A 27,808-nucleotide genomic window follows, 5' to 3' on the forward strand; every position below is an offset into this window, starting at 1 on the left:
CTCAACCCGATAGAACGCCTTTGGGATGAATTCGAGTGGAGACTGTGAGCCAGGCCTTCTCGCCAACATCACTGCCTGACCTCACAAATGCGCTTCTAGTCAAAAATTCCCATTAACACACTCCTAAACCTTGAGCCTTCCCAGAAAAGTTGAAGCTGTTATAGCTGCAAAGGGTGGGACAACTCCATATTAAACACTACGGATTAAGAATGGGATGTCATTAAAGTTCATGTGCATGTAAAGGCAGGCGTCCCAAAACTTTTGGCAATATAGTGTGTGTGTGTGTACAAAAAATAAATAAATAAGGCTGTCGTTTTTACTGCAATTGTAAATTTAATATTGCATGTACAGAATTTAAAAGAAAAGGATACAAACAATCAAACAGATGTCAAGGATATTTACATTAAATACATAAGGAAAGTGATTATATTGTAATGTTCTGTTTTGTTCTTAAAAACATATCTGTAATCCAATTGACTACATAAGAAGCACAGTCAAGAACCTAAACTGAATAATCACATTGTTTCTATTCATAAAACTAATACTATGAATATAAAAAAACAACATTAAAACAGAAAATATATTCAACATCTAAAACCAGAGTGACCAGGACAGAACATTTTGGCCTCTTTAATGGAAATTGTGCCTAAACTATTTATCTGTGATCATATGACTTCCTCTTGTATGTTGGTTTCTAGATGACTGCAGAGCTGGAAAAACAACAAAAGCGGAATGGGATGAAAGCTTTTCTTATTTATGAAACTAAAAACTACATTTGTTAATCTTTACGTACATGCAAAGTCAAACTCAAGCCCTCTCTTACCCATCTGGGTTATGACTCTGCATTGAGATGGCCATGTGGCTCTTGTGAATGCACTGTTGCCGAGCCTTTTATGAAGAGTTTTCCTTTGTGCTCTTCTTTACTGCTCAGGAAATGATGGAGCAATCCATACAACAATGGCCTAAAAACAGCAAGAAAGAGCAATACAAAAAGCATAAAGGAATGGTTCACCCAAAAATGAAAATTCACTTTTTAGAGCTTGAAAGCCCCCGGTCACCATTCAATGGTTAGTTCACACAAAAATCAAAAAAATTGTCATCAATTGCTCACCCTCATGTCGTTCCAAACCGTAAGACTTTTGTTCATCTTTGAAACACAAATGAAGATACTTTAAATGATATTAAATTAAATCTGAGAGATTTTTTGTCCCTTCCACTGACATTCCACGCAACTACCACTTTGATGCTTAAAAAAGTTCATAAAGAGATCGTAAAACTAATCCATATGAATTGAGTGGTTTAGTCCAAATTTTATGAAGAGACACGATCGCTTTATACGATGAACAGATTTAATTTAGGCTTTTATTCACATATATGATCACATATATGATCTCTTTATGTGCTTTTTGAAGCATCAAAATGGTAGTTGTAGCTGTCAATGGAGGGACAGAAATCTCACATATTTCATTAAAAATATCTTCATTTGTGTTCTGAAGATGAACGAAAGTCTTACGGGTTTGGAAAAACATAAGGGTGAGTAAATGATGACAAGTTTTTCATTTTTGGTTGAACTAAGCCTTTCGCTTTTATTGTATGGAAAAGAGTAGCTTGGACATTCTTCCAAATATCTCCATTCATGTTTCATGGAGTCAAAAGGCAAATAAATGATGACAACTATTCCTATAATATGCAATGAATAGAAGTTTAGATAAAGTGTTACTGGTGGTAAGAGTCAGTATTCGAGCAGTCTTGCGTAGCCAGACCTTCAGACTGATGGCAGAAGGTCTGGACTCGATCACAGCTTTCATTGGCCAAGGACCGCCCAAGAGGACGTTTGACTGACATGTAACGCAATCAATCACAGTTTGTTTTGCTCTGCGTCATGTTTAGGGGTGTGAAAATGTGAAGTCGATGTCCCAACTATAACAGACCGTTATGCATTTATAAATTATTAATTCAAGAACATTGTGCAAATTTACAGCAACAATGGAGCCACGAACTTCACATACTTTTGAAAATCCAGCATTTAGTTGATCCTGGTAAGTGCTTGTAAACACGACCGCGTTCTTCTTCCACGAGGGGGTTTAGCGTCACGGCATATGTTTCCAGGCGGATCGTTAAAGAACACGACAAACATGTCTCCCGGACATCCTGTATAATTCAACCAACCAGATGACGACTTTGAAACTCCTGAAGAGTTTCCAGATTAGTGTGCCATATGCATCAGACGTTCAGCCAACGGTCCATGGGCATGACGTCTGAGGCTGAGACTAGTATTCGAGTAACACCATAGATGTTGGTATGGTCAAACAGCTTTATAGCTGTGCTATGAGAAAGAAACTCATTCATGTGTTAGTTACATCTACACTTGACTAATGGAGTAGTGTCTTGGCTGACTTAACAAAAATCTTACAATGCAGCAGCAAGAATGCTTCCTCGTACTAGACTGAGGATTCACATCCAGCACTTAAATCACATCACACTCTGCTTGTGTATCACAGAACTGATTTCAACAACCCTCTTATTAAATTTTTAAATGTCTTCATGGTATTACGCCAACATTCCTTGCTGGTCGTCTTTAAAACATGGCTGAAAGTGTCAAGTCAGCTTTTAATCACTACATGTTCCCAAGCTGTAGATTTCACAGCCAGACAGTCTTCAAGCAGTTGACTCAATTTGCACTTTTATAAAGTATCACACTCAAAGAACTCTTGTTTACTGGGGCTTATCTCCTTACTTTGTTCTGCTTTTTATTTTCTCATTGTTTTCATTTTCTATTTACTTTCTAATGTGCTTCTTATTTTTACTCAGTCAGTTTTATTTTCTTGTATCTTCCTCCATGTGCATGTTTGACCTGGCAACATTTTAACTGGCCCTACTACTAACTAACTAACTAACTAAATGAATAAATACGGTATTTTTATATCATATTTTAGCCAAGATTTTTATATTATTCTGTTTTTGTTAATTTATAAATTTGCAAGACTGTCTTTGGTGTTTCTGATACTGCACTAAACTAGTTTAAGTCCTACATTTCAGATCATAATCAGTTTGTTATTATGGGTGGTTGCAGGTCTGAGGTTGGTGTGGTGCAATCTGGCGTTCCCCAGGGATCAATTTTGGGTCCTTTTCTTTTTAGCATTTACATGTTTCCACTTGGTCAGCTCTGTCTTTTTTTTTTTTTTTCTTTCATTTTTACGCAGATGATCATCAAATCATTGAAACAGAAGAACATAAGCACTGGCCCAATAGGTAAAGTGACAGTTCTTTTAAATGGCCCAAAGCTGCATCACACTGACCCTGGGCCATATTTATAGTTGTGGCCTGTACATGTACATTTGTAATTCAGTTTGTAAACGCTATTTTAATAAGTGCTCTAGGAGTAAAGTCATAGATCATACTTACACTGCTTTGGCACTTGAATCTTCTGCGACATTGAGCTCATTTGCCATGAACTGACGGTCCAGGGGAACTTCAGGCTGACCTGATTCTGAGATACATAAATTTAAACAAATCATCCTTGTTTGTTTTTATAATGTATTATCCACTAATAAGTGACCATGCATACAGTACAGTCCAAAAGTTTGGAACCACTAAGATTTTTAATGTTTTTAAAAGAAGTTTCGTCTGCTCACCAAGGCTACATTTATTTAATTAAAAATACAGTAAAAAACAGTAATATTGTGAAATATTATTACAATTTAAAATAACTGTGTACTATTTAAATATATTTGACAAAGTAATTTATTCCTCTGATGCAAAGCTGAATTTTCAGCATCGTTACTCCAGTCTTCAGTGTCACATGATCCTTCAGAAATCATTCTAATATGCTGATTTGCTGCTCAATAAACATTTATGATTATTTTCAATGTTGAAAACAGTTGTGTACTTTTTTTTTTCAGGATTCCTTGATGAATAGAAAGTTCAAAAGAACAGCATTTATCTGAAATACAAAGCTTCTGTAGCATTATACACTACCGTTCAAAAGTTTGGGGTCAGTAAGAATTTTTATTTTTATTTTTTTGAAAAGAAATGAAAGAAATGAATACTTTTATTCAACAAGGATGCATTAAATCAATCAAAAGTGGCAGTAAAGACATCTATAATGTTACAAAAGATTAGATTTTCAGATAAACACTGTTCTTTTGAACTTTCTTTTCATCAAATAATCCTGAAAAAAAATATTGTACACAAATATTTTGTACAATTGTACACATTAAATGTTTCTTGAGCAGCAGATCAGCATATTAGAATGATTTCTGAAGGATCATGTGACACTGAAGACTGGAGTAATGATGCTGAAAATTCAGATTTGCCATCACAGGAATAAATTACTTTGTGAAATATATTCAAATAGAAAACAGTTATTTTAAATCCTAATAATAATTCACAATATTACTGTTTTTTACTGTATTTTTAATTAAATAAATGTAGCCTTGGTGAGCAGATGAAACTTCTTTTAAAAACATTAAAAATCTTAGTGGTTCCAAACTTTTGGACTGTACTGTATATGGTCTTCCTGCAGGGCTCATCTGCTCACCTGCGGTCAGCACTGATGCAGTGTATCGATACTTGTTGAACTCCAGGTATTCTCGGATCAGTTCATTGATCAGCAGGTTCTCGTGGGACAGCGGCGGGCGCGGCATGCTCTGATCATCCAGCGCGCTGAACACCTCCGCCCGGATCCTCGCCTTCAGCTGCCCAAGGACCCCACGGGCCTCCAGCGTCTCTTTTAAGGCTATAGATTATTAACGTGAGAAAGAGATACAGCAGTAGATTGTTAATGGAGAAACAGAAAGAGACAGCTGGGGCCTGTTTCAGAAAGGAGGTTAAGTGAAAACTCTGAGTATGTTAACCCTGAAATGAGGGAAACTCTGGGTTTTCGGTTTCAGAATGGGAGGTATGTCAAACCCGAGAAAGCAGGGTAAGTCAAGCCCGTTTCTGAAAGAGAGGTAACTTCTACTCAGAGTCAGTTACCATGGTAACTTACTCTGTGAACCTAACCTGGTCAGGAGCAGGTTTTCTTTGGTAAACCCAGTTTCCTTCGGCCTCCTCCCCCTTTTTAAAGTGCAAGTGATGTTTAAATAGTTAACTCATTTATCCACACTGCAAAAATGCTTTCGTAATGAGTATTTTTCATCCTATTTCATCTAAATTAAGTGCGTTTTACTTAAGTAAAATTACCAATATCTGCCAGTGTGGTAATAAAAATAATCTTAATGCAAACGGAAAGTGTCGGAGTGTCTACCCAGGTGAAAAAAAGTGCAGTAAAATACACTTTATTTTAGTACACTTCCATAATGTATTGGGTAGCATTAAGGGGTGTAGCTTTTCATAGTCGTGGTGCACGCGCTTAACTCCGAGTCAACCTACAGAGTCGATTGAACTCAATTCAGCTGTTCTGAAACCGAAAACTCAGAGTTTCCCATCTCAGAGTAAGAAAACTCAGAGTTCAAGTTTTAACTCAGAGTTGGTTGAGCCTCCTTATTGAAACGGGCCCCCTGGGGCCTGTACCATGATGGTGGATGAACAAACTCAGGGTTATAGGATTAGTTTCGAGTTGACAAAACCAAACCACTCCAATCCAGCTTTGTTGGTACCATGATGCTGATCATCAACTTTCTCTGTCAACTCAGGCTTTGATCCTGAGTTTGTGGAGCGCGTGCACATGAATCCGTGACATCAGTGGCAAACAGCCAATCACATGCCTTGCAACAGAAATAAACTGATTCACTTCTCGCGAGAGAGTCAGCGCGATTCAAAACTCTTTCGCTGAAAATGAAGAATTTAAATGCATTTACATTATTGGAAAATACTTGTCTGTGAAAGAGGACAAATAAAAGAAATGATCTTTCTCTATCAGTGCAAGTGAAAGTTGTGAAGTTTAGGCCTATATTACATATGATCTATATATATTTATATTCATTGAGACTAAGTGCTTAATAACTACTGTTACACTAAACTTGCATGTGTGTAATGGATTAATAAAAATATAGATCATATAATTATACAAATCATATAAATTATATTATCATTAAAACCAGACAATTTCATCATTAAATATTTGTTTTTGCTATATAATGACCTTTAATTTGGAGGAAGAGAAACTGGGGGAGTGACTTTATTGTGTTGAGTGTGTCAGTGTGTCACTTAGTTTACATCTGATTGGTCCAATTTTAGTTTGAGATCTCTAATCCAGAACATAACCTGCCCCGGAGCAGGTTAGCCGTGGAGCGCAAGTTACTATGGCGATGAACACCGCTAAAAGTCAAGTTACTTTCATGGTACCTAAAACCCAGGATTGGCGCAAACTAATCTGAAATTTACCTGGCTAGCCAGCTAATCCAGCTTCATGGTACAGGCCCCTGGACTAACATACACAACAACTGTGGAGAGATTTGGTGCTTTGGTTTAAACATCTAACAACATTAATATGACACGTGACGACGGTAGACATATAACAAACAGTGAAAACAATCATAACATTGGCACAATGATATGATGCATTATTGCAGTTTTTGAGTATCAACTCACCGCTTTTCAACTCTGTGATTGTTGCCATTGAAACCCTTCTGCACTTCTCAGACGCTTCCGCTAGAGGTCAGTTTGCGCTTACTACGTTTCCGACTAATGCTTAGCCATTCCACTCTAGCGAGGGAACCAAACACCGAGTGCACACTGCACAGAGATACAATTCTGTGGGATTTTGAGCTAAAGTAGGAGTAGTAGTAAATTATAAATCAACTACATAATTAATAAACAATCAATATTCATATTGTATTTTAATAGCGAAATAAAACCAAACAATGCATTCTTAAAATAAAGTTGATTTTTTTAAACCTTTATTCTACCTCTTCAAATAACAAAAAATCATTATCATTGTTAAACACAAACACAATAAATCCAAGCACCACATAAATAAATAATTTTGTCACCAAGACAAATTCCTTGTGTGTGTAAACATAGGCTACTTGGCAATAAAGCTCATTCCAAGCTTCTAAAAATAACCCTATGGGGTTAATTAACATATATTGCAAGTAATTAAGATTACTTTTTTTAAACGCCACTAAACTTGAGCAACTTAAAATATAATTTTACCTGTTATTTCAGTGGAAAGATGACGTAAGGGCCACGTGACGTCGTGCGGAAATGAAGGTCGAGTGGAAAATCTTCGGCATGCGAAATTCTTTGCTCGCTTTTGTCCCGGAAGAACAAGACTTTTCATCGTGTCAGTTGTCGTCATCCGTCGTGCCAAAACAACTTTCTAGACCAAGCTATAAAATGGCTGGAACTGCTTTAAAAAGACTCATGGCCGAATACAAACGTAAGTCATGTAATCCGAATTACATTTAAAATGCTGCTCAATGCTAGCGCTTGTGAATTGGGGATTTTATACTGTTTTGGTAGCAACAGTTTGGCAGCTGTTGTCCCCTCAAATAGATACTTCCAGAACTTCTCCAACGCATGCTGACAGAATGAATTATTAACACGATGTAATTCAACAGAAGTGGCACTAAACAAACTCAAACTTAATTTCTTTTCATTTCTGTAGTGTAGTGTTGTCAGTCACTGTAACGATGATGATTGTTTCTTATTACGTTATATGTATATAAAATTTATTGTTCACATATTTACATGGATAACGTACAGCTAATTGTTCCCGAACTCCTTTCTTTCCTTCCTTCCAGAACTAACTCTCAACCCTCCAGAGGGGATTGTGGCAGGTAAGAATTAGGGCAGTTACTGAACTGCTCCACTGACCTGGTTTTACTCAAGATTACTTAGAATCTTAATAATAATTTCACTTAAATTATCCATTGATTTATCTATATTACTGGATAATTGATTAATGAGACTCATTTCATCCCTATAGGGCCTGTAAATGAGGAGAATTTCTTTGAATGGGAGGCTCTGATTATGTAAGTATTATTATTTTGTGTAGTGATAGCGTTTTGTTTTCATTTTTTTTTATTTGGTCATATATTAAAAAAAGCTCAGTGTGGGTGAGAAATGTGTTTCTTGAAATTTTAGTGACCGTTTCAGATTTTCTCTGGTGTGACCCAGCAGAGAGGACCAAACAGCCATATTGATTTCACAATAAATGTTTTATTATTCTTATTACTCAGTTTAGTTTGAAGTGTACAGACTGAACACAGACAATAACATTTTATAAAGAAAATAAAAATATACAATAAAAATAAATTTTTACATTTTCTTATAATTTGCACCCTACACATGGCTCAGATCCCTCCTTTAGTATAATGGCCCATTCATCCCTTTGATGATAAAGATAGTTTTAAAAATCCACCACAGAGGATTTTTTTCCACACCTGTCCTCAGCAGCTGAACATTTGATATGTCTGTTTGTAGAATAAGCATGAGACGGGTTACTCGCAGAATCATAATACATGATAAAATAATACATTTATTATAGAAATAAACTCTCAATCAGAACAATTATAGAAGTGGTTTTAGAGCTTTGTGTTTTTAATCTGCTTCAGGTTGCATTCACCTCAAAATTGTAAAATGACACTGAACTAATTTAATTGCTATAAGTCACAGTAGCTATGTTTTCATCCAAAGGTTTGAATTTAACTCATGTGCAAAACTGGAATATTGCATAAAACATTATTTTGAATAAAGCTCTGTTTCCATCCCATGTGTTTAAGAGAACCAAATCATCACTTCCTGTGAAACTGGCGCAAAATACCTGTAAGAAAATCGGGGAACCCACTTTGGCTCTTTTTTTCATAGATTATAAATTACTTTGCCTCAGATTGCGCAGATGAAATGCATTTCAGTATGATCTTTTTTTTTTAACATTTGAGATGCAGTGCAATGCGATTGGTCCACTGGTTAGTCCAGTTATCCAATCACATCCTGTTGAGGCAAAGTCATTGAGTTTTTTTGTTGCACATCAAGGGATTAATTCAGTAAATGTTTTTTCTCCGTAGTTTATGTGCACATCGTCTTATTGGATAAGAAATGTATCCGCCTCAATTGAGCGCTTAAGTTTTAATGCACATTTTTTTAGAATTTATGTGCAGCTTGGCTTTTTATTTGAATGCAATATTTCAAAGTTCACATAAAATAGGTGAATGGAATCATATCTACTGTTACCTGCAAAGAAACAAAACCCATATTTCATGCTATACCATACCTGTCGTCTGTCTAGAACAGGGGAATTCAATTAAAGTTCCACAAGGTCTGGTCTCTAAATTTCCTTCCTAGCGGAGGTTCAGACAATACTTTTTTGGAAGTTATACATTTCCATCAGGGCAGGCTGGGAAGCTGTAGTTCTTTGTAAAAGGAAAAATCCTAAACACTCAAAATAGACATCAAAGATGAGAATCTTGGGCCCTGAGAGCCAAAGCAGTGATGTCCTAGAATTTTTACCAATATTTACCAAAACAAAGTAAAAATTTCTTCCAACTGGATATGAATGTAAAAAGGTTTTTTTGTTTTGTTTTTTGTAAACATTTAGACACCTAATGTGTATTTCCTTAATCTGAGCGGTACAAGACTTGGCTACTTTTCCTAAGTTTGCCACCTGAACACACAAAAAATGTTGGACTTGATTCAACAATGTTAAGTGGTTGAAAAAAACAACAACTGATGAATGGGAGAGACTATAATTCAGAGCAATTCTTTTTATTTGTCCAATAAAAATCAGTAAATCTAACACAGTGCAGATCATACACATAAATGAAGGGGTGAGCCTATACAACATTTTCAATGTGACAAACATATGCAGTCAGTGAGTACTATAGCCATATAGTGGCTATTGATATTTCATGTAATTGCTATTTTCATACCAACATATGTCTCCCAAGTATGCCAAATTTTGAGGTTTTGGCTGTTTCAACTTAAATATTTTCACTTTTTAAATTTTTTTAATGTAATAAAAATAACCATATAAAATATGGTTCTTTTAGAGGTAAATAAATGAAAAAATACCAAAAAAAAATCACAAAAGAAATGCATAAATGGATAGTTTTATTTTATCAAAGATGGTGATAAGACATTTATTTTAAAAAAATAAATAAAAAAATTGGTATCACACCTGAGACATTCGTGCCCAAATTTATCCACCAAGTACTCACTAAGGGCTAATCTATGAAGGACCATTTATATATTTTGCTCAAAGTACTACAAAGTAAACAACTAAAAGCAATGTACATAATCTAATAATCGACTCTCATCATGAGCACAAAAAAGTAATTTCTCTTGCCATCTAAATAATTTTCCAAATTAAAAAATGTCTAAACCTTGTCACAAACCTGCTTTGGTTAAACGTTTGGAGTCATTTATATGATCGATTAAAAATAATTGCATTTGCAGCATTCTCATTTTCTGTGGCGTTTTAGCAAAAGTATCTATTTTGCTACTCATCATGTTTCTGTGACGGTTCCAAAGCGAGCCATACCGATACTAAATGTGATGTGTAAACACTGCAGATCACTGATTGGTCTGAAAGAATCATCACTACCAGCATCACTGGATTTGAAAAATGAGACACCAAACCTGCTAGATTTAAATAGTCAGTAACCGCCACCGCAGTATTATTTGTTCGTGAAATAAATTGCTTTAAACGACCGTCACACACAACTTGAAAATGACTGTATCGTGATCAGTAGACGAGGTGCAGACTCATTGTTAGACGAGGAGCGGATCCACGGCAGTAGAGGCGGCGCAACTATAATGATCAGTCCGTAATCACCTACTTTGAAGCGGTACTAACTAGTGTTGCACGATATACCAGTACTAGAATGGTATCGCGATACCCTGCTTTTAAAAACGGTCCGGTTCTTCATTTTATTAGTACCGGTACTTTGAGTGCCAGCTGTATTTCCTAAATTGTGACAGCAGGGGGCAGTGTGCCTGCAGCGTGCTGCTTCTAAAGCACATTGAGTGCGTGGTTATTTCTCTCAATTGCACAACGGCTTTCATGGTGACGAAACAAGAGGTATGGTTGCAAATACAGGTGCTCTTGCAGACCGTCCACAAATTGTTGAGAAAGCAGATGCACCAAGCGAAATATGGCATTATTTTGCTTATATTGCCGACAGCCAGGGCAAGCCCACGGACACCACAAAGCCCGTCTGCAAAAGATGTTACAAAATAACGCAAGCGGAGGGAGTCAAAAGCATCTTGCTGTCAAACATCCCGATTTGAACAAAGAATTTAAAGAGCGACATGTTAGTGTGATACCATTATTATGTTTATGCTCCCAAACATTAAATGAGTGTTTTTTTATTTATTTAACTCGTGCAAGCAGACCTGAGGTGTATTATTGAGTCTAAGTTTAATAAGTGATATCTGGTTGCAAAAATAAAACTAATTTAAAAATACATAAATATGTGAAGGGTATATAGTTATTTTAAACCAATTTATGCTTTAATAACATTGCTCTAAGTATTTACAGTAATCTAATTTTTACAATAACCTTACTGTCAAAAACACCTACAGTACAGTCCAAAAGTTTGGAACCACTAAGATTTTTAATGTTTTTAAAAGAAGTTTCATCTGCTCACCAAGGCTACATTTATTTAATTAAAAATACAGTAAAAACAGTAATATTGTGAAATATTATTACAATTTAAAATAACTGTGTACTATTTAAATATATTTGACAAAGTAATTTCTTCCTGTGATGCAAAGCTGAATTTTCAGCATCATTACTCCAGTCTTCGGTGTCACATGATCCTTCAGAAATCATTCTAATATGCTGATTTGCTGCTCAAGAAACATTTATGATTATTTTCAATGCTGAAAACAGTTGTGTACTTTTTTTTTTCAGGATTCCTTGTTGAATAGAAAGTTCAAAAGAACAGCATTTATCTGAAATACAAAGCTTCTGTAGCATTATACACTACCGTTCAAAAGTTTGGGGTCAGTAAGAATTTTTATTTTTATTTTTTTGAAAAGAAATGAAAGAAATGAATACTTTTATTCAGCAAGGATGCATTAAATCAATCAAAAGTGGCAGTAAAGACATTTATAATGTTACAAAAGATTAGATTTCAGATAAACACTGTTCTTTTGAACTTTCTATTCATCAAAGAATCCTGAAAAAAAATATTGTACACAAATATTTTGTACAATTGTACACATTAATTGTTTCTTGAGCAGCAGATCAGCATATTAGAATGATTTCTGAAGGATCATGTGACACTGAAGACTGGAGTAATGATGCTGAAAATTCAGCTTTGCCATCACAGGAATAAATTACTTTGTGAAATATATTCAAATAGAAAACAGTTATTTTAAATTGTAATAATATTTCACAATATTACTGTTTTTTACTGTATTTTTAATTAAATAAATGTAGCCTTGGTGAGCAGACGAAACTTCTTTTAAAAACATTAAAAATCTTAGTGGTTCCAAACTTTTGGACTGTACTGTACATGTATAAAAAAAAAAAAAAAAGCAAAAAAGCATAACAGCAAATAATTTACAATTTTATTGAGCATGAAAATAATAAACATTAAAAATTATATTAAATCTAACTCTAACTTCACAGCAATGAAGCTCAAATCCAGAATTATCAGCCTGCACACTGGTGAAGAAAGAAGTTCTGTCATATGTGTTATTTATTTACTTTTCCTGCTGTTTTAGGTTTTTGGCGTAGTATAGTTTAAATATCGGTATCGTGATATTTAAGTTGGGTATCGTATCGAAGTCAAAATTTTGGTATCGTGACAACACTAGTACTAACTGCACTGGAAAAGCAAACCAAAAGTAAAGCGAGCAGAGCCAAGCCATGCCGTACCTACCGGAATAGTACTACACAGTGGAAAAGCGCCACAACTGGGTCATCTGCAGCTCTTAATGTGGTGCTTTACATCTTTAGCGGGAGAGAGAAGCAACACGCACAGAACAGAAAGGGCTTGAATGAAACGCGTTTGGCTCTGGATAAAAAATAATGGAGGATATAGCAGCGAATGATCATTACCGTAAACGACCCTGAGCGCTTGCGGTGTAAACAGCTCCGTTTAGGTGTGCTGCTCACTTTAATCTGTAGAAACAGCAAAATGGTGCAATTATGTCCCGCTGTCCAGATGGAACCAAGCCTGGGTCCAGAACCAATTCTGGCAATTTCTTAGACTCTTTTGACCCAAGCCACTATGCATTCACAGCATGCACAGCTGCTTATTCACTACCATTTAGTTTGTGTGGGGACATTAAGTGATAACTGATTTTGATTTTGGATAAGACCAAACAATGTGTCCTCCGGTAAACCAAACTGGTGGTTAGATCAGTGGTTTTGACTGATAAGTTTTTAAGTGAACTTAAGTGCCAAGCAAAATAAGGAACCGTGTCCCTAGCAACTCCCCGACAGCTGTTCCACAGATACGGAACTGCATTTGTTTGATGCGCTCCTTATCGTGATTACCGATCAATATCTGCCCATAGAAACAGTATTTGATAGACAGCTGGATATGTTAAGTAAACAGAAAGAGATTTGCATGTTAAATGGGCCTTTGAAAATGATTCCATGAAGTTCTGCCAATGCTGTCAGAAGTGGTGGATGAGTTTGTGATTTATGATGTTTCATGAATTTATAATTGTTTACGAAGTTTTTTTTTTTAATGGTTTTATTTTTTTTGTTTATGCATGATGTATTTTATACTGATGGTATGGTACATGTTTTCACTTGCCTCATATTTTAAGTGATTCTCACAAACAAACATTTGAAATACATTTGGGATATTGCTTTTCCTCAACCAAAAGATGCGGTTGGACAAAGTCTTCATATACAGTTATACAGTATCTACTGTGTATATAAGTCATTTCCGACGTCTTTTTTCTGAGAAACTTCCTCTGCACACCCTGTAGGTTCATCTAATTCCTGATGCTAAAGATTTTATTATATTCTGAAAAATGAATTGTGGAGTGAATCATTATGAAAAGATGCCTGTGTAAATGTGCTTTAAAAATTGTAATAAAACTACTGAATGTTAAGGATTTGCGGGCAATATCCAGACATCCACTTATAGCCGCTGCTTAGGGGGGTTCAGTACTGGAATGTTTCAATTCATTATTAGCTCTGTTGCAACATTGCAAAGCATTAAATGTTAAAAATGAATAAATGGTGGCCCTGTTAGTCTGAATATGTTGCAACATTTTTTTCAGTCATTTCTTGTTTTCTTATTTTAGGGGACCAGAGGACACGTGTTTTGAGGGCGGTGTGTTCCCTGCCATCCTCAGTTTCCCCTCAGACTACCCCCTCAGCCCCCCCAAGATGAAGTTCACCTGTGACATGTTTCATCCAAACAGTGAGTGGTTTTTATTCTGGACTACACATTCAGCATTCAGACAGTGTATGTGGGGTTTAGTGACTCAAATATTCATGAATGTCAAATTGCTTTAATGTAATTAATACATTTAATGTTAGTTGTTTATTACAAAATATACATTATTAAAGGTGCTACAGAGGATCTTTCGTGAAATGAGCGCATGCGTATTTTTAGTATTATTATATAATTCATTATTAAAGTAATAGGAGAATATGCAATGTTCACAATACAGTGTTTTCTTCAACCTTGAATGAAATCTGGAGCATGTTTCACTTCTATTAAAGGTGCCCTAGAATTAAAAATTGAATTTATATTGGCATAGTTAAATAACAAGAGTTCAGTACATGGAAAAGACATACAGTGAGTTTCAAACTCCATTGTTTCCTCCTTCTTATATAAATCTCATTTGTTTAAAAGACCTCCGAAGAACAGGCGAATCTCAACATAACACCGACTGTTATGTAACAGTCGGGGTGTACGCCCCCAATATTTGCATATGCCAGCCCATGATTGAGGCATTACACAAGGGGAGTTAGTATTACACAAGGGCAGGACGTCTGGATGTGCACAGCTGAATCATCAGACTAGGTAAGCAAGCAAGGAAAACAGCGAAAAATGGCAGATGGAGCAATAATAACTGACATGATCCATGATAACATGATATTTTTAGTGATATTTGTGAATTGTCTTTCTAAATGTTTCGTTAGCATGTTGCTAATGTACTGTTAAATGTGGTTAAAGTTACCATCGTTTCTTACTGTTTTCACGGAGACCTGGGGTGAGTTTCCCGAAAGCATCGTTGGTGAACCATGGTCGTAAGTCCCATTGAACTCTATTGGTAACGACGGAACTTGCGACCATAGTTCGCTTTGGGAAACGCACCCCAGAGCCGTCGCTATTTTCATTTTTAAACACTTGCAGTCTGTATAATTCATAAACACAACTTAATTCTTTATAAATCTCTCCAACAGTGTGCAATGTTAGCTTTAGCCACGGAGCACTATCAAACTCATTCAATATCAAATGTAAACACCCAAATAAATACAATACTCACATAATCCGACGCATGCATTCAGTATGCATGACGAACACTTTGTAAAGATCCATTTTGAGGGTTATATTAGCTGTGTAAACTTTGTTTATGCTGTGATAGAGTCGAGAGCTCGGGAGGGGGCGGAGAGCGCAAGCATTTAAAGGGACCGCTACCTGAAATCGGCTCGTTTCTAATTATGCCCCAAAATAGGCAGTTAAAAAAAGTAATTTAAAAAAATCTATGGGGTATTTTGAGCTGAAACTTCACAGACACATTCAGGGGACACCTTAGACTTATATTACATCTTTTTAAAAAAAGTTCTAGGGCACCTTTAAAAACACAGGTTTACTGTATTTTTATATAGTACATATATTTATTGAATCCTTAAATGTATCACGGTTTCCACTTAAAAATTAAGCAGCAGAACTGTTTTCAACATTGATAATAATAAGAAATGTTTCTTGAGCAGCAAATCAGCATATTAGAATGATTTCTGAAGGATCATGTGACACTGAAGACTGGAGTAATGATGCTGAAACTGTTTAAAATATAATAACATAGAAAACAATTATTTTAAATTGTAATATTTCACTTTTATTTTTAAATCAAATAAATGATAAAATGATAAAACTTGCAATCCTAGATCAGTCATTTAATGTGTATATATATAATTTTTTTTTTTTTTTTTAAAGCCTTCCTGTGCATATATGGGCTATTTAACAATCGCTTTGCAGTCAAAACTATTTTAGGATTTCCAGGAGCAGGTTTGAGAAACACTTTTCTAATGCAGTTACAGCCTGTAGACGTAGAAGAGTGTAGACTGACATACAGGATCGGAGTCCTAAAGTTTCTTTATGGTTAGGGCATTTCCTCTGGTCCTGCTGGTGGATGTGTGGACAGGGAAGTGTGTCCAGATAAAGGTCTTCCTGCAGGCCACAGATAGCAGCAGACCAGCCTGCAGTCCTCTGATGGTGCCGGGTCTCTGGAGGCGGTTATCAGAGCTGGACGGCTCAGATTCTGATCGCTGTCCTCAGCTGTGGGAGAAAGAGGAGATAACATCAGCCGTCCTGTTGGGTGGCTGATACCGTGCAGTGCGGGGGTGGTTTCATTCAAGCCTGATCCAGGGTTATTAATCTCATCTTTATTTGTGTGCTAGACAAATTTAGCTGATTAATTGATGTTCTTTTGATCCTTTGAGGGCTTTGACATCTGTTCAGAATTGCCATTTCAACTCTTTTTACGGCTTTTTTTCAGTGAATTTGAAGAATAGTTCAAATTCCCTGGGAGGAAATGCAGTGAACTGAACCACCAGTCACTGTCAACTGCAATATAAAAGAGTCACAGACAGAAATGCAGATATAATCAAGTCAAAAGTTTATTGAAATGTATTCAGTCAACCGCCTATGAAGACAGTGAAGGACAAAGAGCAACAGAAATCTCATAACATAATTTCATAACTTGGTTGTGGTGTGTTTGGTTTGTTTTGTGCAGTCTATCCAGATGGACGTGTGTGTATCTCAATCCTGCACGCACCCGGTGATGACCCCATGGGCTATGAGAGCAGTGCTGAGAGGTGGAGTCCCGTGCAGAGTGTGGAGAAGATCCTGCTGTCTGTGGTCAGCATGCTTGCCGGTCAGTCACCATTCACTTTATGTTGAATAAACTTTTTATGGTGCAAGGACCCTCTTGGAATTGCTTAGTGCAGTGGTTCCCAAACCTGTCCTGGAGGAGCCCCAGCCCTGCGAATTTGGTAAGTCTCCCTCATCTATCACACCTAATTCAACTCATGTGCTCATCAGTAGAAAAAGCAAGACCTGAAATGGGTGTGTCAGAAATAGGGAGACATACAACATGTGCAGGGCTGGGGGTCCTCCAGGACAGGTTTGGGAACCACTGGCTTAGTTTATTCACAATTGAGTTTTGAAGTGGCTCATGAAGAATCAAGAAGCCTTTATATTATTTTGGGATGTTTGGATTTTATGTTTTTCTCTTCAAAGACTCTTCAAAGAATCCTGAACAATTATCACAGTTTCCACAAAAATATATAACAGCTTTCAACTGTGATAATAGTAAATGTAAATGTTTCTTGAGCACCAAATCAGCATATTAGAATGATTTCTGAAGAATCATGTAATGATGCTGAAAATTCAGCTTTGCCATTACAGGAATAAATCACATTTTAAAATATACATTTAAAATGGAAAACGGTTATTTTAAATTATAATATTTCACTATTACTGTTTTTGATCAAATGAGTGCAGACTTGATGAGTGCCGACAAAAGAGACTTCAAAAACTTTTTTAAAAAGTCATACTAACCCCAAACTAAATAAATGTAAATAAATAATACAATTAAATAAGTAACGTAATTATTAAATAATAAATGTAAATAATAAAGAAAAACTTATTTATAAATATTTGTATATATATATATATATATATATATATATATATATATATATATATATATATATATATATATATATATATATATATATATGTGTGTGTGTATATACACAAATTACACAAATAAATATTAATTTTATGTAATATATTTTTGAAATATAATTTTTGTTTTAATTTTGCTTTGTTTAAATTTACCGGCCATAAAACTGTTTTTGCAAAAACAGGCAGTTACAACACCAAAATTTTCTCTATTCCAACTATTAGCCTAACTAATTTAAATTTTAAATTATTATTAAAGACAAGTAACAGTAGTTTTCAGGTAGAGACATTGAATAAAGTAATCAAATGTAAACTAACACTGTATAAGTTTCAAAAGTTATTCAGTCAAGAGCAGTGAGTGACTTTTTTTTTTTTTTTTTTTTTTTGTCCTTTTTTGTTTGATTACCATTAAAAACAGACAGCAGCAGGAATATTAGGCTGCTGTCACTTTAACACTCTGAGGTCTAAAAACGCGCCGGCGCGTTTTGCAGGTTTTTTTTCACATTGCAGCAAAACAGACTTAAAATACTCCGTCATTTTTTGTCATAGAAACATACGTAATACATCAATTGAAACTATAGAATATCTCCTTTTATTTGTATACACTCAGAGTAAAAACAAAATGTTGTGCTTTTTGTAAAATAAAGAAAACTAACATGATGCGTGATCTCTCATCTCCCTCTGAACGAAGTCCAATCTGATAGTTCTCAGAAAATGAAGTGTAACTTAGTGAATACTAATCACAAAAAATTCATACTTATGTCTAACAAAACGTTGAAATGTCAGGTTTTAAATCGTGCAAGTCAAATCGAAAACAAACATTCTGTGTTTATGTAATCTGTATGAAAAGAGAGCCATGTCAGAAGTCCGTGATTCAGCTCATTACCCACTAATGCGGCCACACCCACGGAGCCAGCGCTATTCACAGGCAAATTCAGAGACAACACATGCATTCATCATCTCAATCGTGTATTTATTGTCTTGAAAATTGTTTATCTGGATGAAAAAGCCATGGTTAGCGATCTCTGGAAGACATTCAGTAAATTCCTGTTTGTTTTCTTCTATTGATAAGTTTTAAGTGAGTTTTTGTTTCTTTAGCGCCCTCCGGCTGTAGTATGAATTGGTAAACTCCATTCATGGAATATCGTCTTCTTCTTAGGTGAATTTGTGGACTAAAATGCACAGAGCGCCCTCCGGCTGCAGTATGAATTGCAAACACCAGCGCTCATAGAGATAACAATGAATATTAAATAAAAAATAACTCCTCTGTATAGAAAATTGACATAAACATATGAGAATCCTATATTTCTCCAAATGTGCATGCTTTTAAACTAAAAGCCTATATTCAGACTCTTTGCATCACAGAAATACATTATATTTTAAAGTATAATATAAAACCATTATTTTATATTGTAATAAAATTTTTCTGTATGTTTCATATACCATGATGAGCTTGAGACATCACAGAAGTTTTTTTTCACAGCCTACCTGACTGAAATGCCTCATTAATATGCAAGTCTTTTCAGGTCATTACTATTCAATTCTTTTGTCTTCACAGGTGAGAATGAGCCATTATTCATGGAGATTCACGCCTCCTCGCATACCGTGTTTCTTGGCAAAAAGTGTCTTACAAAAACTAAATCAGTATATTGTTATAAATGAAAGAGTAGTCAGCATAATTTTTACATAATTTTGAAGCAAAAACTCTAGTCTACAACCTTCAATACCCAAAAGTCTTGTGAACACAGATTTAGTATACTTTTATTGGCCTTATATCAGTGACTTAAGTTTTTTGTTTTTTCAGTAACCACGCATAAACGTTATTCCTTCAAAAACACAAACATGTACACACTCATGTTTATGTGTGGTTACTGAAAAAACAAAAAACTTAAGTCACTGAAATAAGGCCAAAATAAGTATATTAAATCTGTGTTCACAAGACTTTTGGGTATTGGAGGTTGTAGACTAGAGTTTTTGCTTCAAAATTATGTAAAATGATGCTGCCTACTCCTTCATATAAAACAATATATTGATTTAGTTTTTGTAAGACACTTTTTGCCAAGAAACACAGTATGCATGGAGGCGTGAATCACCACTGAAAAATGGGCCATTCTCACCTGAGAAGACAAAAGAATTGGATAGTAATGAGCTGAAATGACTTGCATATTAATGAGGCATTTCAGTCAGGTAGGCTGTGAAAAAAACCTTCTGTGATGTCTCAAGCTCATCATGATATATGAAACATACAGAAAAATATTATTACAATATAAAGTAATGGTTTTATATTATACTTTAAAATATAATGTATTTCTGTGATGCAAAGAGTCTGAATATAGGCTTTTAGTTTAAAAGCATGCACATTTGGAGAAATATTGGATTCTCATATGCTTATGTCAATTTTCTATACAGAGAAGTTATATTTATTTAATATTCATTGTCATTACTATGAGCGCTGGTGTTTTCAATTCATCCTTGAAGTCGGAGGGCGCTCTCTGTGCATTTTTAGTCCACAAATTCATCTAAAAGAAGAAGAGGCTATTCCATGAATGGAGTTTCCAATTCATACTGCAGCCGGAGGGCGCTAAAGAAACAAAAACTCATCTAAAATTCATCTGTAGAAGAAAAGAAAACAGGAACTAACTGCATGTCTTCTAGAGGTCCCTAACCATGACTTTTACATCCAGATAAACACTTTTCAAGACAATAAATACACGATTGAGACGATGAATGCATGTATTGCCTCTGAATTTGCATCTGAATAGCGCTGGCTCTGTGGGCGTGGCCGCATTAGCGGATAATGAGCTGAATCACGGAGTTCTGACATGGCTCTCTTTTCATACAGATTACATAAACACAGAAGGTTTGTTTTCGATTTGACTTAAATGATTTAAAACCTGACATCTTAACGTTTTTTTAGACATAAGTTTAACTTTTCTGTGATTAGTATTCACTAAGTTACAGTTCATTTTCTGAGAACTATCAGATTGGACTTCGTTCAGAGGGAGAGGAGAGATCACGCATCATGTTAGTTTTCTTTATTTTACAAAAAGCACAACATTGTGTTTTTACTCTGAGTGTATACAAATAAAAGAAGATATTCTATAGTTTCAATTGATATATTACTTATGTCTCTATGACACAAAATGACGGGAGTATTTTAAGTCTGTTTTGCTGCAATGTGAAAAAAAACCTGCAAAACGCGCCGGCACGTTTTCAGACCTCAAGAGTGTTAAGACCTAATGCACAGGTCCAATATACTGATACACATGCGTTATCTTTCTCGACTGTTTACATTCACTCAAGCCAATAACTGACTGTTTACAAGGATACTCGCAGAGACGGGCATTTTTGACACAATTTTGTGTGAATGTGCGTTCAAGCGCATGAAGACGTGAAACGGAGCTCATTTTCAGTATCCACGTGGTCTGAGATGCAGCTTTCTGGGTGCACGATTCGGATGTGTGCACATACTAAACTTCCCACAGAGCGCATGAGTAACATATTGAGTTTGAATATTTAAGTCGGCGAGGCTTAAACTTAAATAAAGATCCAGCACTGGCCCCTCAACTGTCCTGAGCATTGTTCACATTCATGTTCTCACAACACTGTTATGCCAAGCTTACACTACAGGACTTTAAAGGTCAACAGATCGCTGTGCTGTTCAGACTACATGACTTGCTGTGGAGTCTTGAAGTCCTTGTGGTGTTCACACTATGTGACACTACATAAATGATCAGCAACAGGAGGTTACACACGACACGAGCTGACGACGATTGTCACCCAACGACTTTATTTGAAAACGAATGTTGGGAGGAAATTGGATTAAATTTCACACATAAGTTTAAAATATTCTGGCTGACCTCTCAGAGTTAAGGCCACCATTAGAACGTTTCCTATCGTTTCCATGACGACGTGTCATGATTGTCACGTGACACACAACGGCCACACTTTATGACAGATGTATCACTTTTCTCACCATGTCATCAACTATCTGATATTCCGATTCTCATATATTTGCAAATGAGTGTTTTGTCATTTAAAGGTGCCCTAGAATTAAAAATTGAATTTATCTTGGCATAGTTAAATAATAAGAGTTCAGTACATGGAAATGACATACAGTGAGTCTCAAACTCCATTGTTTCCTCCTTCTTATATAAATGTCATTTGTTTAAAAGACCTCCGACGAACAGGCGAATCTCAACATAACACCAACTGTTACGTAACAGTCGGGCTCATTAATATGTACGACCCCAGTAATTTGCATATGTCAGCTCATGTTCAAGCATTAAACAAGGGCAAAATGTCTGGATGTGCACAGCTGAATCATCAGACTAGGTAAGCAAGCAAAGACAACAGCGAAAAATGGCAGATGGAGCAATAATAACTGACATGATCATTGATATCATGATATTTTTAGTGATATTTGTAATATTTCTAAATGTTTCGTTAGCATGTTGCTAATGTACTGTTAAATGTGGTTAAAGTTACCATCGTTTCTTACTGTATTCACAGAGACAAGGCTGTCGTTATTTTCATTTTTTAAACACTTGTAGTCTGTATAATTCATAAACACAACTTCATTCTTTATAAATTTCTCCAACAGTGTGTAATGTTAGCTTTAGCCACGGAGCACTATCAAACTCATTCAGAATCAAATGTAAACATCCAAATAAATACCATACTTACGCGATTAGACAATTTGGATGACGAACACTTTATAAAGATCCATTTTGAGGATTATATTAGCAGTGTAAACTTTGTTTATGCTGTTAAAGGCAAGCGCGAGCACCTGTGGGCGGGGAGCGTGAGCATTTAAAGGGGGCGCAGCCTAAATCGGCTCATATTTAATGATGCCCCAAAATAGGCAGTTAAAAAAATTAATTAAAAAAAATCTATGGGGTATTTTGAGCTGAAATTTCACAGACACATTCAGGGGACACCTTAGACTTATATTACATATTTTAAAAAGACGTTCTACGGCACCTTTAAAAACCTACATCATGATCTTGATTTTAATCTATAAGGAGATGTGCGCCACCTTGTGTGTTTGCGCTTTAGCTCAGAGAGTCCTGTAAGTCGGATTTATAGGCTACAGCACGTGAATTCATCCATTTGTACTGAAATACATGTGGCCGGTGAACTGGGAGAAGAATAGAGTGAGCTTTATAGTTAGGCAAATTATAGGCTATTTGAATGGATTGTTATTTCTGCTTCCATAGACATCAGTGTATATTTCATTGGCTGCTGCGTCGCGACACGTGACACCAAAGGATATCGAGTCGGCTGACAGCTCCAGATGCTTAGCATGCTAGATATTTGTCTGGCGTCAGCGAGCCTCTTTGATGCATCGTTGAATAGTTCACACATAAAGATTGGCGTGCACCGATCACCCGCTGATTTTCCCCCGATCACAGCCCGACGTGTCAGTGAGCTCGATAACTTGCAAATCGGGCTTAAAATCCTGTAGTGTAAACTTGGTATTAGAATTCCTAAAAATGTTTCCAAGCAACTGGCATTTTTAATGTTTTAATACCTCTTTATAATTTACATCACTTAAGTGCCTATCCTTAATTTAATTGTAAATAATCATCTCTTTGCTCCTACAGAGCCCAATGATGAGAGCGGAGCAAACGTGGACGCGTCTAAGATGTGGCGTGAGGACAGAGAGCAGTTCAATCGACTAGCTAAGCAGATTGTGCGCAAATCTCTGGGTCTCTGACTCTCCTGTGTACAGACACACTCTCACACTCCAGGACAGTGAGGACTGACGTTTACGAGGATATGAGCTCCCAGAGGAAGAGTGAGTGTTGTAGTGTACTACCCCCCCTACCTCCACCAGTGTGAGCACTTTATTCCCATCCAGGCTTTCATACTCTCCTCCCAGTCCTCCCCTCTCCTGCGATTGGGTGGATGCGTGGACAAATGGCTTTTGTTGAAGAAGGCAAAATGTCATGCGTTCACCGGACAGTGTTTTAATAGGGAGTCAAGCATCACTCACTGAAATGTTTTTCACGGCCATTTTGGGCTGCCGGTTTGTCTGTCATGCCTGTTACACGTCTATAGATCCATGAGATAACCAGTGGAATGCAGCTTTGGTTTGATGACAGTATGCTGATGCATGCTTTATTGCCTCCTAATAAAATGCATTGTGAGGAAAATCATACGAGGCAGTGACTATCACATCCACTTGTTTGTTTATGAACAGATTATTTTACTGATCTTTTAGGAATGTGAAATAAGATTGTCTATTGATGGAGATTCAATAAATGTTATAATTACAAACATTTGATTACATTTAATATAAAAAAAAAAAAGAAATTTGGTAATGCACTGATAAGTCACTGTTTTTGTTCAATTTCACTTTTTGCATTTATTAATGTTTTTAGATTCTGCAGCAGCGAGCTGGAATTGTCCAGCCTTCAGCAGAAAGACACCAAAATAATTGTCCATTTAAAGTGTTCATTTAAAAAATGTTTCATTTCTTTATTTGGTATTTTGCCTTTCATCTGTTCTCAAGGATTGTATAGCCAAATAAAATCAATAAGTGTTTGTGATTTATGAACGTCTTCTGTTATTTTGTGTACAAATCTAAAATTGTTTCTGCACACTTCTGATGTTGCTCCAGTGCTGATGGGGAAAACTGCACAGAAGGCAAATGTCAAATATGTGTGAAAATATTTGCCGCTTAATTCTTACAAGGTCATGTAACGGTAGGATAGAGTGGGGCAATTTACTACCAACTTGGTGAAAATTATTTAATAATTTAAGTTCAGTTTGAGTTCAGTTTGACACAAAACTCATTACCTGCCATGTAGAAAATTTCCTTTTGACATGCAATTTTCCTCGTCTTATCAACTTGTCTCTCAAACATAGGCAGCTGTTTATGAAAAACTCTTTTAAAATATTCTACCAATCAAAAGTTTGGGGTTGTAAGATTTTTAATGTTTTTGTGTTTAATGGTTATTACTGTGATTTCAAAGCTGAATTTTCAGCATCATTACTCCAGTCTTCAGTGTCACATGATCCTTCAGAAATCATTCTAATATGCTGATTTGCTGCTCAAGGAACATTTCTTAATATTAATGTTAAAAACATGTGCTCCATATTTTTTTGAAAACCATATTTCCAGGATTCCTCAATTAACAGAAAGTTTAAAAAAATATGTAACAATGTCTTTGCTGTCACTTTTAATACATCCTCACTGAATAGAAGTAGTAATTTCTTTAAAAAAAAAAGAAAGAAAGAAAGAACTTACTGACCCCACACTTGTGCATGTGGTGATGTATGAATTAGATGGAGGATATCAAAGCTATTTGGCAGAGCTCAATCAGGATTTGCAGAATCTGACCGCATCAGAGGCTGGATTAACTCTTGTTATTCTTAATGGCATATCAGCTGATGTGGCTCATTATTGGACAGTTGCTTCCGTGTATATCTGCTTCACCATCTGTATAATAGAGACTGCAGGTTGCCTTTTATTGGCAGGCCAGGAGCTGTTGTTCTGTACAGCTATCACCTCCCACACATTACTGTAATTGAATGTCAAATATGATGACTTTGCTCTTCATTGCTGACAAAACGGCTATGCCTCTGATCACCTCCCACTGATGGATTCACACAGTCTTTTTCTGGTATGAGCAACTGCTTGGACATTCACACATTAATACCAAACATAACTAGAATATATATACACTGTAAAAAGTAATACACTCTATCTACTCAATGAAATTGTGGCAACAGATTCATATTATTTTCATATTATTAAAACATAAGAATTGAGTTAGAATTAATCAAATTCATTCCTTAAAAGTCAACCATTTAAAATGTGTAAAATTAGCAAACACCATTAAAAAAAAACACAAACTGACATAAAAAGCAAAGAGTCAAACTGCCCAACTAAATGCAATGCTGATCACCATAATGGTGACCAAACAATATATACATTAATTTGTGTGTATTTATATATACATAATAATTACACACAGTACTTACACATATATTAGGCAAACTCAAACTTTTATTTTATATGCGATTAATCGAAATTAATCGTGATTAATCGTTTGGCAGCCCTAATATATATATACACGTGTGTGTGTGTGTGTGTGTGTGTGTGTGTGTGTGTGTGTGTGTGTATATTAGGGCTGTCAAACGATTAATCACAATTAATCGCGATTAATCGCATATAAAATAAAAGTTTGAGTTTGCCTAATATATGTGTGAGTACTGTGTGTAATTATTATGTATATATAAATACACACAAATTAATGTATATATTTAAGAGAAATATGTTATGTACAAAATATTTTTATTTATATATATTTCTCAAATATATACATGAATGTGTTTGTATTTATATATACATAACAATTACACAGTACTCACACATATATTAGGCAAACTCAATCTTTTATTTTGTATGCGAAATGCGATTAATCATTTAATATTTTTGATGAATAAAGTTCAAAAGAACAGCACTTTCTAAATTATAAATGTCTTTATTGTCACTTTTGATAATAAATGCAACATTAGAGACTAATGTATCTAATTATATTTATTCACATTTAGTCTTGTTTTTTCTTTGCTGTCCACGATCCTATCAGAACAGACTTATAATCAAACTCATTGAACATATATCAAATAAGTGCAAGACTGTGTCCATCTCTTCTGGAATCTCATCAATGGGAGCACAAACCCTGCAGTTAGGTGATGAGTTTCCCTGTCTAAACATGTCTGATACTTCACAAACAGTGCTGATAATGAAACATAAATGGAGCTCAAAGCACAGCTCAGCCCCAGGGTCAAATGTAAGACCACAACAGCTTTCAAAGAAGAACTAACATGACACACACCTCTCTCTATCACTCCCTCCTCTCTCCATCATGTGTTACACCACTCCTGAACAATTTAATCTGAAACAGGTTCACTAAATTCCAGTTTGTTGTTCACCCAACCCTGAGACTGACGTCAAGGTTGACCTGCATCAACCAACAGAGCTTTGGTTAATTTGTAATGACTTGTTTACATTTGATTCCATATATGGTTCACAAGATTTTTTTTTTGGTTTAAAATACCTCAATTGGATCCAACAGATCCGTGAAAACGATTAAAAATGCTGTATTTTGCATGCCAGGCCAGTAGTTGGCAATGTCTCTTTGTAAAGGAACAGTATGCGCCTATAGACTGAACGCGTAATATATATACGCATGATGTCAGCTTTTTCACAAATTCATGTTTTTGTAGTTTAAATGGAGACGATAAGAGTATCGTTTCAAAATCTTGCATTTTGAAACTTTTTCAAAAGTTTGCATTTTCAGGCCCCCAAAACGCTGTTGTTGTGTAAATGAACAGGCAAAACGCATAAAAAGTTGTCTGTTTTTAGTTGAAAACAGCATTATGTAAATGGCTCCTTATTCATATGCCTAATATTGAAAATGCAAAACAGAAAAATACTTCTTGTCTCTTCACATTCAGCTATGAATTACATGAAACACATAAATAAGAGCCTATATTTTTCATTCAAAATGGTGAAATTTGAAGTGCTGTGCTGAAATTTTTGTGCATGGTTTCTGTGAACGGTAAAATGCCTCTTTTTTTTTTTTATTGGCCATCTCAATATTTTAGGCATTGACAATTAGGCAATTAACAATGTCCAATTAGACAATTTGGCCATTGAAAAGTGTAACTTTTAAAACTTAAATATCAAATATTGGGGGCGACAAGCCATTGAATATGTAAAAATGTTTAAAAAAAAAAAAAAAAAGTAGTAAAAAAAATTGTCAAATATTGTCAGATATCAAATATTGGGTGGGACATATTGGTCATCAAAAATGTCAAGTTATTATTATTACAAGTTATGTTTTAAAACCTTTTGTCAAATTGGTGTTTTTTTTTTTAAGTCAATAAAGTGTACAATTTGGCCATTAAAATGTAAAGTATGTCAAAGGTTAAATATCAAATATTGGGGGGGGGGGGTGTCTTGACATTTTGGCCATTTTTAATTATTTGGGGTCTGGAGACTTGTGATGGTTACA

General features: G+C 35.5%; 2 protein-coding genes across 4 annotated transcripts; one reads left to right on the forward strand and one right to left on the reverse strand.

Moving 5' to 3' along the window:
• Positions 1 to 313: 313 nt before the first annotated feature.
• Positions 314 to 6,692, reverse strand: cep20 (centrosomal protein 20). 2 transcript variants are annotated; one of them, XM_048200425.1, is made up of 5 exons: positions 6,535 to 6,692; positions 4,541 to 4,738; positions 3,406 to 3,490; positions 824 to 962; positions 314 to 710 (listed from the first exon to the last, which is right to left on the reverse strand). In XM_048200425.1, exons 1-4 carry the CDS (start codon positions 6,560 to 6,562, stop codon positions 833 to 835), a joined length of 441 nt encoding a protein of 146 aa, XP_048056382.1. In that variant the 5' UTR covers positions 6,563 to 6,692; the 3' UTR covers positions 314 to 710; positions 824 to 832. The 2 variants fall into 2 exon arrangements, with proteins under 2 accessions (XP_048056382.1, XP_048056383.1); XM_048200426.1 differs by having other exon boundaries at positions 794 to 962.
• Positions 6,693 to 7,166: 474 nt separating this feature from the next.
• Positions 7,167 to 24,335, forward strand: ube2g2 (ubiquitin-conjugating enzyme E2G 2 (UBC7 homolog, yeast)). 2 transcript variants are annotated; one of them, XR_007186200.1, is made up of 7 exons: positions 7,167 to 7,324; positions 7,689 to 7,724; positions 7,874 to 7,919; positions 14,161 to 14,279; positions 16,825 to 16,965; positions 23,384 to 23,577; positions 24,164 to 24,335. XR_007186200.1 is itself a non-coding variant. In XM_048200424.1 (6 exons), exons 1-6 carry the CDS (start codon positions 7,177 to 7,179, stop codon positions 23,494 to 23,496), a joined length of 603 nt encoding a protein of 200 aa, XP_048056381.1. In that variant the 5' UTR covers positions 7,167 to 7,176; the 3' UTR covers positions 23,497 to 24,335. The 2 variants fall into 2 exon arrangements, 1 of the variants encoding a protein (XP_048056381.1); XM_048200424.1 differs by having other exon boundaries at positions 23,384 to 24,335.
• Positions 24,336 to 27,808: the final 3,473 nt, after the last annotated feature.

Source organism: Megalobrama amblycephala, linkage group LG8, assembly GCF_018812025.1.
Source record: "Megalobrama amblycephala isolate DHTTF-2021 linkage group LG8, ASM1881202v1, whole genome shotgun sequence".
NCBI classification, from domain to species: domain Eukaryota; kingdom Metazoa; phylum Chordata; class Actinopteri; order Cypriniformes; family Xenocyprididae; genus Megalobrama; species Megalobrama amblycephala.